The sequence below is a fragment of the Saccopteryx bilineata genome, chromosome 2, assembly GCF_036850765.1.
Source record: "Saccopteryx bilineata isolate mSacBil1 chromosome 2, mSacBil1_pri_phased_curated, whole genome shotgun sequence".
Taxonomy (NCBI): domain Eukaryota; kingdom Metazoa; phylum Chordata; class Mammalia; order Chiroptera; family Emballonuridae; genus Saccopteryx; species Saccopteryx bilineata.
This window is the reverse complement of record NC_089491.1, coordinates 360,873,954-360,893,427: the sequence shown is the minus strand read 5'-3', so window position 1 is coordinate 360,893,427 and position 19,474 is coordinate 360,873,954. Positions and strand designations below refer to the sequence as shown.

At 41.7% G+C, this 19,474-nt stretch overlaps 1 protein-coding gene across 2 annotated transcripts in view; it reads right to left on the bottom strand.

Annotated features, from left to right (window-relative positions):
* The window catches only part of YWHAE (tyrosine 3-monooxygenase/tryptophan 5-monooxygenase activation protein epsilon), a 67,377-nt gene that overhangs the window by 6,411 nt on the left and 41,492 nt on the right, over positions 1 to 19,474 (bottom strand). For both annotated transcript variants that reach the window (XM_066263088.1, XM_066263087.1), the window contains exons 2-5: positions 11,083 to 11,282; positions 7,131 to 7,237; positions 6,268 to 6,474; positions 1,435 to 1,571 (exon numbers count right to left, since the gene is read on the bottom strand). In XM_066263088.1, coding sequence (XP_066119185.1) covers positions 1,435 to 1,571; positions 6,268 to 6,474; positions 7,131 to 7,237; positions 11,083 to 11,282 — 651 coding nt within the window. The remainder of the gene's footprint in view (positions 1 to 1,434; positions 1,572 to 6,267; positions 6,475 to 7,130; positions 7,238 to 11,082; positions 11,283 to 19,474) is intronic.

Genomic DNA, 19,474 nt, shown 5'->3' with positions numbered 1-19,474 from the left:
AGGCCATTTATCTGGCCCTCCACCACACTTTCAGAAGGGGCACCTCTTTCATTGGTGGTCAGTGAGAGGAGCACATTGACCATCTCATTAGCCAAAAGCAGGCCCATAGTTCCCATTGAAATACTGGTCAGTTTGTTGATTTAAATTTACTTGTTCTTTATTTTAAATATTGTATTTGTTCTCGTTTTGTTTTTTTATAGTCCGGCCCTCCGATGGTATGAGGAACAGTGAACTGGCCCCCTGTGTAAAAAGTTTGGGGACCCCTGGAATAGAGCATCAATCTGGAACTCTGAGGTTTCCCATTCAAACCTCAGGGCTTGCCCAATCAAGGCACATACAATAAGCAAGCAATGAACAAGTAACGTGGAACAACTAAAGTGAAGCAACCATGAGTTGATACTTCTCACTAACCCACCCTTCTCTATAAAATCAATAAAATCTTTAAATAAATAAAATGAATGTAAACTATTTGGGCTTTTACTACACTTAGAAAAAACAGCAAAGCCTCCACCCTTTCATAACATTCAAGTTCTATAAACTACTCTAAACTGTTTACTACTGAAAACTATAAAAAATAAAAAGACTTGTCTGACCTGTGGTGGTACAATGGATAAAGCATCAACCTGGAATGCTGAGGTCTCCCGTTCAAAACCCTGGGCTTGCTCGGTCAAGGCACATACAACAAGCAACTACTGTGAATTAATGCTTCCCGTTCCTCCTCTCTTTTCTCTCTCTCTCTCCTCTCTCTAAACTCAATAAATATTTAAAAAAATAAAAATAAAAAGACTATACCAGACCTCTTAAACAGGACCTAAGAGTAAGACATTCCATTTGCTATACAGAATCAATAAAAAAAAGATTTTGAGAAAATGTTCCATAAATATCTACTGATACCATCTAGTTGTTTGTTTTTTTAAACGAGGGGGTGGGCAGGCAAGAACGGAGAGACAAGAAGCACCAACTAATAGGTACAGCACCGTAGTTGTTCATCAATTGCTTTCTCATATGTGCCTGGACTGGTGTCCATGGGGTCATGTCTATGACCCCACACTCAAGCCAGCAACCCAGCACTCACGCGGAATGAGCCTGTGCTCAATCCTGCAACCTCAAGAGTTCTGAAACCAGGTCCTCGGCCGATGCTATATTCATTTTTCAAAACATAATGTGAGAGAAGGTAAACTAAGTTTAGTAAACATTAACTAGGGGTAAAACTTAAATCTTTAAGTGTAAATAAAAGATCTCCTTTTCCAAACAGGTCTTTTATCATCTATGGAAAACTGCACTTTATCATTTCATGAAAATGTAGTAATTAAACTTTGGTATCTTGATAGTTTAGAGAAAATTGTAGCTTGATGTGAAGAAATACCAGGAATTTCTTCTAAGAGTAAGAGATTCAGTAACAAAGAGAGACGTATTTAACTTCAGTTTCCTTACCATCACCCTGCATGTCTGAAGTCCATAGTGTCAGATTATCACGTAACAACTGCATGATAAGTGTAGAGTCCTTATAGCTTTCTTCACTCAGCGTATCCAGTTCTGCAATTGCATCATCAAAAGCTGCTTTTGCCAACCTACAAGCATTTACATAAATGTATTACAAAAATAAAGTCCAAAAACAGAATTAAGAAATTGTTAAATTAGATACTGCTTTATTCTTTAGTTATCCCACAATATGTAATAGTGACACTCAGTACTTAGATTTACGTGCTGAAATAAAGGAAAAGCATGTAACTAATCAAAATTAACTTTTTTTCTTTTTCCATGTGAGAAAAGGGGAGATAGACTCCCACAAGCGCCAACCAGATCCACCCGGCAACCCCCATCTTGGGCCATGCTTGCAATCAAGCTACTTTTAGCATCTGAGGTGGAAGCTTCATGGAGCCGTCTTCAGCAGCCCAGGGCCTATGGGCTAGAACCAATAGAGCCATGGCTGCAGGAGGGGAAGAGGGAGAAAGAAAAAGAGAAAAGGGAGGGGTAAAGCAGATAGATGGTTCCTTCTCCTGTGTGTCCTGAACGAGAATCGAACCCAGGACATCCACATGCTGGGCGACACTTTACCACTGAGCCAACAGGCCAGGGCCCAAAATTAACTTTCTACTTAAGTCTGTAATCTAGCAACTTTAGGAGCATCACTTCTTACTGCACTTTCAACGAGCCTATCAGTATATAGACCACATTCCAAACAAAAGCACCACCAAAATATATACAGCCCTGGCCAGTTGGCTCAGTGGTAGAGCATCGGCCTGGCGTGAGGAAGTCCCGGGTTCGATTCCCAGCCAGGGCACACAGGAGAAGCGCCCATCTGCTTCTCCACCCCTCCCCCTCTTCCTTCCTCTCTGTCTCTCTCTTCCCCTCCTGCAGCCGAGGCTCCATTGGAGCAAAAGATGGCCCAGGCGCTAGGGATGGCTCCTTGGCCTCTGCTCCAGGCGCTAGAGTGGCTCTGGTCGCAACAGAGCGACGCCCCGGATGGGCAGAGCATCGCCCCCTGGTGGGGGTGCCGGTAGATCCCGGTCGGGTGCATGCAGGAGTCTGTCTGACTGCCTCCCCGTTTCCAGTTTCAGAAAAATATAAAAAAGAAAAAAAAAAAAAATATATATATATATATATATACACATAATAAAGGCATTTCCAAGTTCCAGTCAATAGCTCTCTTTAATAGTTTTTTTTTTTTTTTTCTGAAGCTGGAAACAGGGAGAGACAGTCAGACAGACTCCCGCATGCGCCCGACCGGGATCCAACCGGCATGCCCACCAGGGGGCGATGCTCTGCCCATCCTGGGCGTCGCCATGTTGCGACCAGAGCCACTCTAGCGCCTGGGGCAGAGGCCACAGAGCCATCCCTAGCGCCCGGGCCATCTTAGCTCCAATGGAGCCTTGGCTGCGGGAGGGGAAGAGAGAGACAGAGAGGGAAAGCGCGGCGGAGGGGTGGAGAAGCAAATGGGCGCTTCTCCTGTGTGCCCTGGCCGGGAATCGAACCCAGGTCCTCCGCACGCTAGGCCGACGCTCTACCGCTGAGCCAACCGGCCAGGGCCTTTAATAAAGTTTTAATGAGAATAATAATTTTTAGACAGTACCTCAGTTTAATTCATAGAATTAAATGTTACTAGAAGCCAAAAAGGGGTCAAACACAAACTCATGTACATGTAATCATTAAGGTCATTTACTATTAATTTAATATATTTATTTTTTGTGGCAGAGACAGATAGGACAGAAAGGCAGGAAGGGAGAGAACTTTTTTTTTTTTTTTTCTTTACAGAGGCAGAGATAGACAGGGACAGACAGACAGGAATGGAGAGAGATGAGAAGCATCAATCATCAGTTTCTCTTTGCGCATTGCGACTTCTTAGTTGTTCATTGATTGCTTTCTCACATGTGCCTTGACCGTGGGCCTTCAGCAGACCAAGTAACCGTTCCGCATCCCAGTCCGATGCTCTATCCACTGCGCCACCACCTGGTCAGGCTCATTTACTATTAATTTAAAAGAAATCAAAAACATGAGCAAAGGCATGGAGGTAACTTAATATGAAGCCATGTATGGGATACCTAGACTTAATAACAAAGATTTAACTAGTATTATCAGCTGAACAGATATCTATAGTCTTCAGTTAAAACCTATCTGTTTTGCCTGACCAGGTGGTGGCGCAGTGGATAAGAGCGTCAGACTGGGATGCGGAAGATCCAGGTTCGAGACCCTGAGGTCGCCAGCTTGAGCGCGGGCTCATCTGGTTTGAGCAAAAGCTCACCAGCTTGGACCCAAGGTCGCTGGCTCGAGCAAGGGGTCACTCGGTCTGCTGAAGGCCCACAGTCAAGGCACATATGAGAAAGCAATCAATTAACAACTAAGGTGTTGCAATGCACAACGAAAAACTAAAGATTGATGCTTCTCATCTCTCCGTTCCTGTCTGTCCCTGTCTATCCCTCTCTCTGTCTCTGTAGAAACAAAAACAAACAAACAAAAAATATCTGTTTTGACAAAACTAACTGGCCACTTAAAGTATTTTTAAAGAAGAGTTTGCATTCAAATGAATCTATCTTATGTCAGGAAAAATCTCTCCTTTCATGAACTATTTGGTTCCCAGATACTCAAGAATACTAAAGTTACAAAGGACAAATATAGATGGCCCTTGAACAACATGGGTTTGAACTGCATAGATCCACTTACACACTTTTTATCAATAAACATATTGGAAATTTTTTTTTAGATTTCCAACAATTTGAAAAACTTACAAACTGCATAGCCCAGAAATATTAGAATGCATTTAAGTTTATCATAAATACATGTATTTTCTCTTCCTCATGATGTTCTTACATTTCCTTTTCTCTAGATTACGGTAATACAGTATACTTACATATATATATAAAAATGTAGAAAACACATGTTAATCAACTGTTTAGGTTATTAGTAAAGCTTCCAATCAAAAGTAGGCTATTCGGGCCTGACCTGTGGTGGCGCAGTGGATAAAGCATCAACCTGGAAACGCTGAGGTTGCTGGTTCAAAACCCTGGGCTTGCCTGGTCAAGGCACATATGGGAGTTGATGCTTTCTGCTCCTCCCCCCTTCTCTCTCTCTCTCTCTCTCTCTCCCCTCTCTATAATGAATAAAATCTTAAAAAAAAAAAAAAAAGGCTATTCGTTACATTTTTGAGACATCAACAGCTATATGCAGATTTTCAACAGTGCAGGGGGATAATCAATGCCCATAAACCCCTGCACTGTTCAAAGGTCAAACATGCTTATTATTCTAATTATATGAGGTGCCTAAAATAGGCAAATTCATAGAGAAAGTAGAAATTACCACAAGGTAGGGGATATAGAGTTATTGCTTAGTAGTTACAGTCGATTTCAGATGATGAAAATGTTTTCAGAGGTATAGGGGTACTTGTGCCAACAAAATTGTACACTTTTTTAAAAAAAAGACTTTATTTATTGATTTTACAGAGATAAGGGAGGGGAGTGAGAAGTATCACTCATAGTTTCTCCACTTTAGTTGCTCATTGGTTGCTTGTTGTATGTGCCTTGACCAGACAAGCCTAGGGGTTTCAAACCTGTAACCTCAGTGTTCCAGGTTGACGCTTTATCCACTGCGCCACCACAGGTCAGGCTAAATTGTACACTTAAAAAATGATTACAACAGCCTGATCAGGAGGTGGCACATTGGATAGAGCGTCAGGCTGGGACACAGAGGACCCAAGGTCGCCAGCTTGAATGTGGGATCATAGGCATGACCACTGTGGTCACTGGCTTGAGCAAGGGGTCACTTGCTCTGCTGTAGCCCCCCAGTCAAGGCACATATGAGAAAGCAATCAATAAACTAAGAAGCTGCAACAAAGAATTAATGCTTCTCATCTCTCTCTCTCCCTGTCTGTCCCTATCTGTTCCTCTCTGCCTGTCATACACACATACACAAGATTAGAATAAACTTCATGTTATATATATTTCATTAATTTTTAAAAAGTGAAAAGCTATGTACAGAAAAACAAATTTTAAATTGGTATGTATATAAAAAATTGGAGACAGTTAACATACATCAATGAGATGGAAAACATTAAACTAGAAAATAACAAAACTATATAGAGCATAAGCATAACTATATTAAAAATATACCTACAGGCCCTCGCCAGTTGGCTGAGCTGATAATAGAGCATGGGTCTAGTGTGTGGACACCCCGGGTTCAATCCCTGGTCAGGGCACACATGAGGAGCAACCATCTTCCCCTCCCTCACCCTCTTCTCTCTCTCTTCCCCTCTAGCATCCAGCGGCTCAACTAGTTCAAGCATCAGACCCAGGCACTGAGGACAGCTCGACTGATTCGAGCACCATCCCCAGACAAGGGCTGTCAGGTGGATCCCCGGATCCCGGATAGGGTGCACACAGGAGGTCTAGCTCCTTCCCTCTCAGTTAAAAAAAAAAAAAGACTACAAGTATTGAAAGCTTATATATAAAAACAAAGATAATTTTATTATAATTCCTCATTCCTTTTTTCTTATTGTATAATAAGAGATTCTTTTTAATCCACCAACAAAAACTTTCCCCATCAATCTAATTATCCTAACTGCTCTCCTAGTGAAATGAGGTAGGTTTGTCTTGAACTGAGATATGTGTGGCTTTATATTATCCAAAGCATTTTCCTTGAGAGCAAAGAGACTGCTGTACTACATGGTCAAGCCTACAAAGGCAGCACCAAGTAAGACAGAAAATCAAGTAATTATTCTCCTTTGTAACCTTTTACACTTTCATAGTGAGAGGTTGTTTTCCTACCATAGCTTACCTGCAGGCACGGTCAGGGGAATTAAGAATTTCATAGTAGAATACTGAGAAATTGAGAGCAAGACCTAAGCGAATAGGATGCGTTGGTGGAAGTTCTGTCATTGCAATATCACTAGCAGCCTTATAAGCCACTAGACTGTTCTCTGCAGCTTCCTTCCTGTCATTCCCTGTGGCAAATTCGGCCAGATACCTGTGGTAGTCCCCTTTCCTAAAATAAAAATAAATAAATAAAAAGGCAAAAAACAATTAGAAATAATGCTTTTTAAATGAAAAATTAACAAAATTTTTCTATCTAAAAAAATGTATTAAACTGGTATACTTTAATAATTTTTAAATGTCTTTCAGTAATAACTTACTTGCTTACAATTTTTACCTCCTTAGAGATTTCATATTGTCAAATATAAGCACAAACCTAGCAAAATTCACTAAAAACGTCGAAAAAAATTTCAACAAACATCACTTAATTGACTAGAATATCAAAAGTGGTTCTAAAATATAGCACAACAGTTTGTTAATCATGAAGTAAAACTTCCATATAAAAATGTTCACACTGAACTATACAATGCATTGCAACAGTTTAGGAGAAAACCTCACACAGGCAAATAAATGTAAATAAGCAAAACCTAGTGCATTTTTATAATAGTCTAACCATCTTAAATGAAGTAATATTAATATTTCATTTGCAGTGAGTTAGCATATGAAAACTAAAAAAATTAATTTGTTTTGAGAATCATGCCTCTCGTGTAGTTTATCCTATTAACATTTAAAAGTATTCTTAAAAATTGAAAACCTACATAGAGTAGGTGATGATTCTAAGAGGGCCAACATTTAATCTGACATTTTCCCTTCTAGTATAGAACCTACATTTTATAATAGAAAACCTTGGACTCGCCAGTGTTAGCTGCTGGAATGAGGTGTTTGTCCAGTACATCCAGAATATCACAACAGATTAACTTTAGTTCAGTCTCAACCTGAAAAAAAAGTCGAAAATTGTTTAAGTCTAAGAAATTACAAATTATCACACATTCTACCTCAGGTTTTGAAGAAGAGAGCCATATTAAACAGAATATACATCCCTTTCCAAACTCCCTTTCTCCTCTTGATAAAAAAGCATAGAAAAGTTTGTCTCCAGGTTATAAAAATTATTTCTATGTGTTATTAGTCAAGTGCTTTTAAAAAATTCAGACAACCCCAGTTGGATAGCTCAGTTGGCTGGAGTACCGTCCAGGAGTGCAGAGGTTACCAGTTTAATCACCAGTCAGGGCACATACTGGAACAGTTCAATATTCCTGTCTTTCTCCCTTCCTCTCTCTCTAAAATTAATAAAATAAAACATTAAATTTTTTTTCTTTAAACAAACAAATACATAGTTCAGGTACAGAGGAGTAACACTGATTACTACTTACTAAAAGCTGTACATTTATATTAACTTTTTTTTAGAGAGAGAGGGGGACAGAGACAGGCAGGGAAGGGAAAGAGATGAGAAGCATCAAGTCTTCTTTGCGGCACCTTAGTTATTCATCGATTGCTTTCTCATTTATGCCTGGGGGGGGAAGGCTATATTAACTTCTTTTTTAAATTATTTATTCAGATTTTATTTGTTTTAGAGAGAGGAGGAGGAACAGGAAGCATTAACTACCACATGCTTTGACCAGGAAAGCCCAAGGTTTTGAACCGGTGACTTCAGTGTTCCATGTCGATGCTTTATCCACTGCACTACCACAGGTCAGGTCTAAAATTACTTATTGATTTAGAGAAAAGAAGAAGAGGAGGAGAGAGAAACATCAATTTGTTGTTCTACTTATTTATGCATTCATTGGTTGATTCCCCTAAATGCCCTAACCAGGGATTAAACCTGCAATCATAGTGGTGTATGGTAATGATGTTCTAACTAACTGAGCTACCCAGCCAGGGCTTTCAATTAACTTCTTTAATGAGAAAGCATTATCTCAATTTCCATGGGAAAAGAAAGATTACAATATTTGCCCAACAGAGCTAGGATCTGAATCAAGACAGACTGCATGCTTACCATCACAATTTCTAAGGGAGAAATTAAAAATTGAAACCGAGGCTAACTGCTTGCTTCCAATGCTCACATTCCTAACCACTATGTTCAATAGCCAATCACTTTAGCAGTAAACATCCATAGCTGGTTATGACACCAAATGTCTATATGCCCCCCAAATTTATATAATATAAATACGTGGCCTCTCAATTCACTTACTATGCCAAAAAAGTACACAACCCTTAAACACATCTACATATCTTGCACTCCATTTTATATTAATTCACAGTGACACTGTTAACCTCTTCAAGTTTTTCTCATACCTTCTGTAACCTTCTTTCCTTTGCAAATAATTCTCCTGCTTTCTCCTTTCCTATCAGCTAGCTCATCCTAACCCTAAGTAAAATTAGCTCTTTCCTGAATAATAAAATACCTCCCCTTCTGGCTTTGTTAGATTGTTCTATGAGAAAAACGATTTCTGAATCCTCTTAGATACATACTCACTGACTTGGTATGACTGCTCTTTTATTACTACAAATCCTTGAAGTTCATCCTTCTAAGTTCCAATTTCTCAATTTTTATAATCAACAGAATCTATAGCCCCTTAATCCACATTCACTGAGTATCTTTTTTTTTCTCCAGAGACAGAGAGAGAATCAGAGAGAGGGATATATAGGGATAGACAAACAGGAACGGAGAGAGATGAGAAGCATCAATCATCAGTTTTTCATTGTGCCACCTTAGTTGTTCATTAATTGCTTTCTCATATGTGCCTTGACCGTGGGCCTTCAGCAGACCAAGTAACCCCTTGCTCGAGCCAGCAACCTTGGGTCCAAGCTGGTGAGCTCTGCTCAAAGCAGATGAGCCCGCGCTCAAGCTGGCGACCTCGGGGTCTCGAACCTGGGTCCTCCGCATCCCAGTCCGACGCTCAATCCACTGCATCACCACCTGGCTGAGTATCTATAGCCTGCTTCTCTAATTCCAACCATCATACCAACATATCACCCATGTTCCTTTCAACCCAGTTCCTTGATCTCAAGGTCCATGATCTTCATTTGTCAATATCACTAACTGTGGCTGCTATCCCAGATGTCTTAAATTCTAATATTTCACTACTGAAATAATAACTTCATTTTTTAGTTCCTTCACTCCCTAATATTCCTACTTAGGGACACATCAAGACATCCAGACTCTTGAAGACTTCACCTCCCAATTTATCAATCCCTCTCTTTGCTTTCTGCTTCCTTTCTTACTTAGCCCCAATCTGAATTCCAGCACACAAGGCCTCTCTCTCTCTCTTTACTTTCAACTTTCTCATTTCCTCATCCCTAAGGTATCAAACTTGTCTACTGACAACCCATATTCTTTGTCCCAACATATTTGACGGTAATGGTCACACTGATAACCAGCTTATTACCTTCATCTACATGACCCCAGATAAGTTAATCACTCAGAACCTCAGCTTTCCCATCTATAAATCAAAATATTACTTTCCAATTATGCAGGGCCATTTAAAGATTAAATAAATGCACTATCTTACACAATTACCCATCCCTCCACTCAAAACAGTGCCCAGAAGAGCTGAAAATAGCCCATAAATGTGGCTTCCCCTCCCTCCCCTTAATAAACTCACTCCCAATGCCACTTTGTGAGTGCTTCAATAATTTCTCTCGCTGTACTCTGTTACATGCCCCTCTCTTCCACCAGAATCAGTTTCTTAGCAGCACTATCAACATTTTGGCCTAGATAATTCCATGCTGTGGGAAGTGGTCCTATGCATGGAAGGATGTTCAGCAGCATCCCTGTCTCTACCCATTATATGCCAATAGCAGCCTCCAAGTTTAACAACCAAAAAATGTCTCCAGTGATTGTCAAATGTCCTGAGAAGCAAAATCAACCTCTGGTTAAGAATCACTACATAAATGGCTAACAAACATCTTTGACTAAAACCCACAGTAAAAATGTTACATTTTTTAAAAATTTACATAAATATATGTATGCATATATAATATCTGAAATAATACCTTCATGAAATAATGTCCAATGCCCTCTGATGGGGTTGGAAGGCTAGGTGAAAAACGTGAAGGATTTAAGCAAAGAAAGTAAAAACTCAGATACAGACAACAGTATGTAGGGATTATAGGAGGAAAGGAGGGTAAGGGGAGGAGGAAGAAGGTAAAGGGGGCATAAATGGGGATGGAAGGAGACATGACTTGTGATGAACACACAATACAATATATGATACATACAATATAATACAGAAGTGTACACCTGCGACCTATAAATTGTACACCTGAGACTCAGTAAATTCAATTAAAAAACAAACAAACAACCAGTAACTAGACTGAGGATACATAAAGACAGTACTATCAGTCTCATCTTTGCACCCACAGCACCTAGCAAATTGTGTGGTGCAGAAGAGGCACAAATATTTGTTAAATTGCCCTGGGTGGTAATTTAATTCACTCTATAAAATATCTTGCAGTTACCACACACACACACACACACACACACACACACACACACACACACAGAAAAACAGAGATTAAATTCAAATTAGTTCTTTACTTGTGTGGTCCTCAAAATTGAACATTACTCTCTGCAGCTTCCAAGGAAAAAGTTCACCTCTATCTTGAAATACTGAATAGCATATACTTCCTAATCCAGGTAAGCAAAAGATGCAAGTAAATTAACATACAGAATGTTTATTAAACACATATATACAACACATCTGTGTACTAGGCTGGCATCTAAAATACCCAAAATCTAAGACACCATTCTTCAAAAATGTGTACGATATAAGAATCTCACCATTTGCCGATATTCCCGAATCATTTTTAGTTTGTCTTCTCCTCCTTTGTTTTCTTCTTTCTGTTCAATGCTGCTGATTATTCTCCAGGAAGCTCTTCTAGCTCCAATCACATTTTTATATGCAACCGATAGAAGGTTTCGTTCTTCAACTGTTAACTCCACATCCATCCCTGCTACTTTCTTCATTGAGTCCACCATTTCTGTAACAGAAAAGTAAAATCAGACCTTACGAACTTTTGTTTATACTTCACAGGTCTTTTCAAGCTAATGTAAAATAAAAAAAAACATTTAAATTAAAAAAAATACCTTTGCAATCATGAAAACTAATCTGAATAAAAAACTAAAAGCAAATGAAAGTAAATAAACTAAGCCTAGAACAAGAGTTTGTTGTATGGAGTCAGAACAACTTCAAACTCTACCTAATACAGTTATGGTTTGAAGGAATTCCTCTCATATTAATAAACAAGGTAACTAGAACAGATATCTACCCATTTCCCAGTAAGAATAATTAAGCTGGCAAAGATTAAAACAAAGATTAAAAATCGACAGGCTCTGCCTGACCAGTCAGTGCTGCAGTAGATAAGTGTGTCAGCCTGGGACGCTGAGGAAATCAGGTTCAAAAAACCTGAGGTCTCCTGGCTTGAGCACAGGCTTATCTAGCTTGAGCATGGGATCAGAGACATGACTCCAAAATCAATGGCCTGAGCCCAGCGGTTGCTGACTTAAGCAAGGGGTCACCGGCTCAGCTGGAGCCTCCTCCCCAAATCAAGGCACATATGAGAAAGCAATCAATGAACAACTAAGGTGCTGCAATTATGCGTTGATACTTCTCATCTCTCTCCCTTCCTGTCTTTGTCTACCCTCTGTCTCTCTCGTAAAAAAAAGGCTCTGAAGTATATTTTCTTACAAATAAATTTCCAAATAAAATAAATTATAATACCCAAATAACAGTCCTGAGAGAGAGGGGAATTCATCCAAATAGCAAACATCAACGAATATTTCCATCCATCCTAAGGATACTGTCGACTATATGAATTCATTCACGGGCAAAACTTTTGATGGTTCCCATTTACTACCACTAGGTGGCAAGCAAAGAAAAGGGACAGAGATAAACCTTGGGAGAGCCCAACCAAGTCAGGAAAAAATAGGTAATATAATGCATGGTGAATGAAAATGAAGAACCAGAAACAGCTCAATAAACAGTAAATAAATATATTAATAAAAACTACTTTTAGAAAAAAACTAAATGCCATATTACCATGTAGCTCTCCAACTTTACTGATTCAGATTTTGGTGATAAGACTCACAAATCTGTATTTTTTTTAAAATTATTTTTATTTATTCATTTTAGAGGGGAGAGGGAGAGAGAGAGAAAGGGAGGGAGGGAGGGAGAGAGAGAGAGAGAGAAGGGGGAGGAGCCAGAAGCTTCAACTGCCATATGTGCCTTGACCAGGCAAGCCCAGGGTTTTGAACTAGCGACCTCAGAGTTCCAGGTCAACACTTTATCCACTGCGCCACCACAGGTCAGGCCAAAAATCTGCATTTTTATCAAGAACTCCTAGTATACACTGACACTCTAAGCCAGGCGTCCCTAAACTGCAGCCCCCTGAGGCCATTTATCTGGTCCCCGCCGCACTTCCGGAAGGGGCACCTCTTTCATTGGTGGTCAGTGTACTGGAGTACTGTATGTGGTAGCCCTCCAACAGTCTGAGGGACAGTGAACTGGCCCCCTGTGTAAAAAGTTTGGGGACCCCTGCCTAAGCAAAAGCATACCTTAAGGAACGATGCAGATAAAAATACATCTTCACAAAGATTTTTTTTTTTTACAGGGACAGAGAGTGTCAGAGAGAGGGATAGATAGATAGATAGATAGATAGATAGATAGATAGAGATAGGAACAGAGAGAGATGAGAAGGATCAATTAGATCGTTGTTCGCATCCTTCACCAAAAAAAAAAAAAAAAAGGATCAATCATCAATTTTTCGTTGTGACACTTTAGTTGTTCATTGATTGCTTTCTCATATGTGCCATGACCGTGGGCCTTCAGCAGACCAAGTAACCCCTTGCTTGAGACAGCGACCTTGGGTTCAAGCTGGTGAGCCTTGCTCAAAGCAGATGAGCCCACGCTCAAGCTGGCGACCTCGGGGTCTCGAACCTGGGTCCTCCGCATCCCAGTCTGACGCTCTATCCACTGCGTCACCACCTGGTCAAAGATTTTTATACAAGGTGTTAACAGCAACTTTCTTCCCAATACTCAAAGGATAAAAACCACCCAAATGTTCATTTATATGATGGACTAAAACTCAAGAATAAAAAAGAATAAACTACTAGTACTTGAAAGTAACAACATGGATAAATTTCAAAATCATCATACTAACTGCCTGGCTGGGTGGTGGCACAATGGATGGAGCGTTGGACTCAGATGTGAGGAACCCAGGTTTGAGGCTCCAGGGTTGCTGGCTTGAATGTGGGCCCATCTGGTTTGAGCAGTGCTCGCGGGCTTGGCTCAGGGTCGCTGGGTCTGCTGTTAGCCCCCCAGTCAGGGCACATATGGGAAAGCAATCAACGAGCAGCTAGAGTGCTGCAGCAAGGAGATGGTGCTTCTCGCCTCTCTCCCTTCCTGTCTGTCACTGTCTGTCTCTCTCTCTGTCACCAAAAAAAAGAAAAATAAAAACACATCATACTAACTGGAAAAAGCCTGACAAAAAAGAAAAGTCTTTGCCTGACCAGGTGGTGGCGCAGTGGAAAGAACGTCGTCGGACTGGGATTCAGAGGACCCAGGTTCGAGACCCTGAGGTTGCCAGCTTGAGCACGGGCTCATCTGGTTTGAGCAAAAGCCCACCAGCTTGAACCCAAGGTCGCTGGCTCCAACAAGGGGTTACTTGGTCTGCTGAAGGCCCGCAGTCAAGGCACATATGAGAAAGCAATCAATGAACAACTAAGGTGTTGCAATGCGCAATGAAAAACTAATGATTGATGCTTCTCATCTCTCTCCGTTTCTGTCTGTCCCTGTCTATCCCTCTCTCTGACTCACTCTCTGTCTCTGTAAAAAAAAAAAAAAGAAAGTCTTTTTCCACTTAAATCAAGTTATAGAAAACACAACTATAGGCCCTGGTTGGTTGGCTCAGCGGTAGAGCGCCGGCCTGGCGTGTGGTAGTTCTGGATTCGATTCTAAGTCAGGGTACACAAGAGAAGTGACCATCTGCTTCTCAACCCACCCCCTCATCCACTCCTACAGTCATAGCTCAAATGAATGGTTAGAGCAAGTTGGCCCCAGAATTGCTCAGTTGCCAACTAACAGAGCAGCAGCCCCAGATGGGCAGAGCAACTCCCAGTAGGGAGCTTGCCCCTGCATCCCCGTCTTGCACATAAGTTTTAAAAAAAGAAAAAGAAAACACAACTATAAAGACAGAAAGCAAATTAAGTGGTTACTAAGGTATGGGGGTGAAGTGAGAGGCTTGTGTGCAGACAGTACAAAAGAAATTGGGAGAGGGGGACAGAATTAAATGTTCTATGTTGGTGTTTATACAACTTAGTACAATTATCAAACTTATAGAACTGTACGTTTAAAAGTGGTATCTTTTATCATGTATAAATTATACCTCAATAAAGCTAAATTTTTTTTATTTATTTTATTTTTTCTTTTTCTGAATTTGGAAACGGGGAGGCAGTCAGACAGACCCCTGCATGCACCCGACCGGGATCCACCCAGTACGCCCCACCAGGGGATCATGCTCTTGCCCATCTGGGGCATCACTCTGTTGCAACCAGAGCCACTCTAGCACCTGAGGCAGAGGCCACAGAGCCATCCTCAGCACCCGGGCCAATTTGCTCCAATGGAGCCTTGGCTGAGGGAGGGGAAGAGAGAGACAGAGAGGAAGGAGAGGGGGAGGGGTGGAGAAGCAGATGGGCACTTCTCCTATGTGCCCTGGCTGGGAATCGAACCCGGAACTCCTGCACACCAGGCCGATGCTCTACCACTGAGCCAAACGGCCAGGGCCAATAAAGCTAATTGTTTAAAATGCAGTTGTGAAACAATAAAAATAAAGAACTATTAGGGAGTATAATGGTAAGATCATTAGTTTGTGAAAGCCTAAAGGCATTCATTCAAAACATCCAATTTTTTAAACCCCAGTCATGAAAAAAGACTAAATTTAGGGGCAGTAAAGTGAAAAGGTACATTTCAAACTCACTTCTATACTTACTAGTTTTTTTTTTTCAGAAACTAACAACAGGCTTTGACTAGATAGCTCAGCTAGTTTGAGAGTCATCCCTACATGCCGAAGTTACAGGTTCTATCCCAGTCAGGTACATACAAAACCAATGACAGCATAAATAAGTGGACCAACAAACTGATGTTTCTCTCTCCCATCCACCTTTCTCTTAAAAACACACACACACCCAAAAAACCCTAACAACAAGCAAATCAAATATGCCTCAGAAGTAAAACAAACTCAGATGCAGAGAACTGATGGCTGCCAGATGGGAGGAGATTTGGGGGCTGAGTAAAAAGGGGCAAGAAATTAAACAGCACAAACAGGCAGTTACAAAGTAGTCACAGAGATGCAAAGTGCATACAGGGAATGGTCAATATTGTAATAACTACCATACTTCCCCATGTGTAAGAATGCATCCTTTAACAAAAATTTTGGGGTCTAAAAACTGCGTGTGTCTTATACAGTAATTGTAGTTTTTTACTTGCATTTACCGCTCTTTTGTGCTTGTTTTGTCTTTGGGCTCATTGTTTAACGATGAATAAACGAGTTCAATAACTACGTATTTTGGGGGGTTTTGTTTGTTTTATGGCAGAGACAGAGTCAGAGAGAGGGACAGACAGACAGGAATGGAGAGAGAAGAGAAACATCAATTCTTCGTTGTGGCTCCTTAGTTGTTCATTGATTGCTTTATCATATGTGCCTTGACCAGGGGGCTACAGCAAAGTGAGTGACCCCTTGCTCGAGCCAGCGACCTTGGCCTCAAGCTGGTGAGCCCTGCTCAAACCAGCTGAGCCCGCGCTCAAACCAGCTGAGCCCGCGCTCAAGCAGGCAACCTCTGGGTCTTGAACCTGGATCTTCCACATCCCAGTCCAACGCTCCATCTACTGCACCTCTGCCTGGTCAGGTGAGTTCAATAACTTTATATAATACATCCCTCCTACCAAAAAAAATTTCGGGTCCCAAAATTAAGGTGTGTCTTCTACATGGGGAAATACAGTATGTATGGTGCCAGGTGGGTAGTGGTACTAGACTTACGGGGAAATCATTTCATAAATTATCTAAATGTCTAACCACTATGCGTAAGTACCTAAAACTAATACTGAATGTCAACTATAACTGAAAACTTTTAAATTCTTTTTAAAAAAGTGGACCAGAGCTCTGGCTGGTTGGCACAGTGGTACAGTGTCGGCCTGGCATGTGGATGTCTCAGGTTTGATTCCCAATCAGGATACAAAGGAGAAACAACCATATGTTTCTCCACCCCACCTCTCCCTTCTCTCTCTTTCTCTCTCTCTCTCTGCCCCCCTGCCACAGCCATGCACTGCCGAGGATGGCTCAATGGAAGTTCTACGTCAAGTGCTAAAAAATAGTTTGGTTTCCAGCATGGTCCCAGGTGGGCAGAGCATTAGCCCCAGACAGGGTTTGCCAGGTGACTCCCAGTTGGGGCATACACGGGAGTCTATCTCCCATCCTCTCACTTGGAAAAAGAGGGGAGGAAAAAAAAAGTGAACCAGTAATTTACTTTTCCAAATTGTTCCTAATAAAGAAATGGGGGGGCACCCAGCTACACAAAAAAGAACATTAATTCTTTGGCCCTGGCTTGGGGGCTCAGTGGATAGAACCAAGGTCACAGGTTTGATCCCCCAACAGGGCACATCTGAAGAGCAACCAGTGAGTGCACAACTAAATGAAACAACTAAGAGGAACAAGCCGATGCTTCTGTTTCTTCCCTCCTGTCCCTCAAATCAATTGGGGGGGGGGGATATTTTTAATAAAACAAAATGGTAATAAGGGTTTGCAACATTATATATGAAAAACCTATATACAAATATCTAAAACTATCAAAAATTTAACAGTAAGCCTGAGCAGTGGTGGTGCAGTGGATAGAGATTCAACCTAGGATGGTGAGGACCCAGATTTGAAACCCTAGGCTGCTTGATTGAGTGCAGGCTCATCTGGCTTAAGCGCAGACTCACCAGCTTGAGCACAGGGTCACCGGCTTGAGTATGGGATCACAGACATGACCCCATGGTCATTGGCTGGGCTGGAGCCCCCCAGTCAAGAACACATGAGAAGCAATCAATGAACAACTAAGTGGCGCAACTAAGAATTGTTGCTTCTCATCTCTCTACCTGCCTGCCTGCCTCTCTCTCTTAAAAAGAAAATTAACACCCTAGCCAGTTGGCTCAGCGGAAGAGCACTGGACTGGTGTGTGAAGTACCGGGTTCAATTCCTGGTCAGGGCACACAGGAGAAGCGCCCATCTGCTTCTCCACCCTTCCCCCTCTCCTTCCTCTCCATCTCTCTTCCCCTTCAGCAGCCAAAGCTCCATTGGAGCAAAGTTGGCCCGGGTGCTAATGACGGCTCCATGGCCTCTACCTCAGGCACTAGAATGGCTCTGGCCGCAACGGAGCAATGCCCCAGCTGGGCAGTGTCACCCCCTGGTGGGCATGCCCGGTGGGTCCCGGTTGAGCACATGTAGGAGTCTGTCTGACTGCCTCCCCGCTTCAAATATAGGAAAAATACCCCCCTCAAAAAAGAAAATTAACAATGATGTATCTGGGTAGCATTCCAGATGATTGAGATTTTCTTCATATTTTATGCTTTTAAATCTTTCAACAATGAATATTCCATATTTTTACGATATGATGGGAGAAATATATTTCAAACACTCAATGATCTAATCCAGATTCTACTATATATAATCCCCTTCATTTAGAAAACCACAAAACAATGCACAAAAACAGTCGTACAACTACAGAAACAGCATCTATCCACTTTTATTAAATAACAGCTTTGCCTGACCAGGCGGTAGCACAGTGAATACAGCATCAGCCTGGCACGCAGAATACCCAGGTTCGAAACCCCGAGGTCTCTGGCTTGAGTACAGTCATATCCAGCTTGAGTGCGGGCTCACCAGCTTGAGCAGGGATCATAGACATGACCCCATGGTAACTGGCTTGAAGTCCAAGGTTGCTGGCTTGAGCAAGGGGTCACTGGTTCAGCTGTAGTGCCCACCCCACCATGTCAAGACACATATGAGAAAGCAAACAATGAACAACTAAAGTGCCACAACAAAAAACTGATGCTTCTCATCTCTCTCCCTTCCCATCTGTCCCTATCTGTCCCTCATTTTTAAAAAAGCCAACAAGTTTCAGCATATTCACAGGACTGTGCAACCATTACCACAATCAATTTCAGAACATTTTCATCACTTGATAAAGAAAAGCTCTAGCTCTTTCCAGACAGCGCCAAGCCATCAGCATCTCTCAGGACAACTGGCACAAGACCGGGGCAAGAGAAAGATCTACCTTAAGAAGCAAAAATATGAGCTAGGGTGCCCTGCTGCCAACACTAAAATTGGCCCCCATGAAAGAAAGCCAGAGACAGTGCCTTGAAGCTGGATGTGGGGAACTTCTGGGAGTCATGGGTGATATACAAAACAAGGATTACTGATGCATCCAACAAAAAAAACTGGTCTGCATCCAAGACCCTAGCAAAGAATTGCATCATGCTCACTGACAACTCTTTGAATCCCACTAGAACCTGACACAGAGCTGCAAAAAGAAGGCCAAGCTGACTCCTGAAGGAGGAAAAGACTTTATTTACTGATTTTAGATAAAGAGGGAAAAAAGCATTTATTTGTTTTTCCACTTAGCTGTGCATTCATTGGTCCCATATGTGCCCTGACTGGGGGGTCAAACCCTCAACACCTTGGTGTTTCCAAACAACGCTCTAAGCTAATTAGCAAGAGATTTAAAACAAAACACAATATAAGAAAATTCAGAAGAGGCCCTGCCCTGGCAGGTTGCCTCAGCGGTAGAGTGTCGGACCGGTATGTGGAAGCCCCAGGTTTGATTCCAAGTCAGGGCACAGAGAAGTGACTATAGGCTTCTCCCCACTCCTCTCTCTTTCTCTCTCTTCCCCCTTTCCCCACCCCTTCCCACAGCCATGGCTGAATGGTTCGAGTCAAGTCGGTCTAGGCGCTGAGGATGGCTTCATGGCCTTGCCTCATGCACTAAACTCGCTTGACTGCCAAAAAACAGAGCAGTGGCACCAGATGGACAGAGCATCAGCCCCAGACGGACTTGCTAGGTGGCTCCTGGTAGGGGCGCATGTGGGAACCTCTCTGCCTCTCACTTTAAAACAAACAAACAAAAACTTTCATAAGAAATA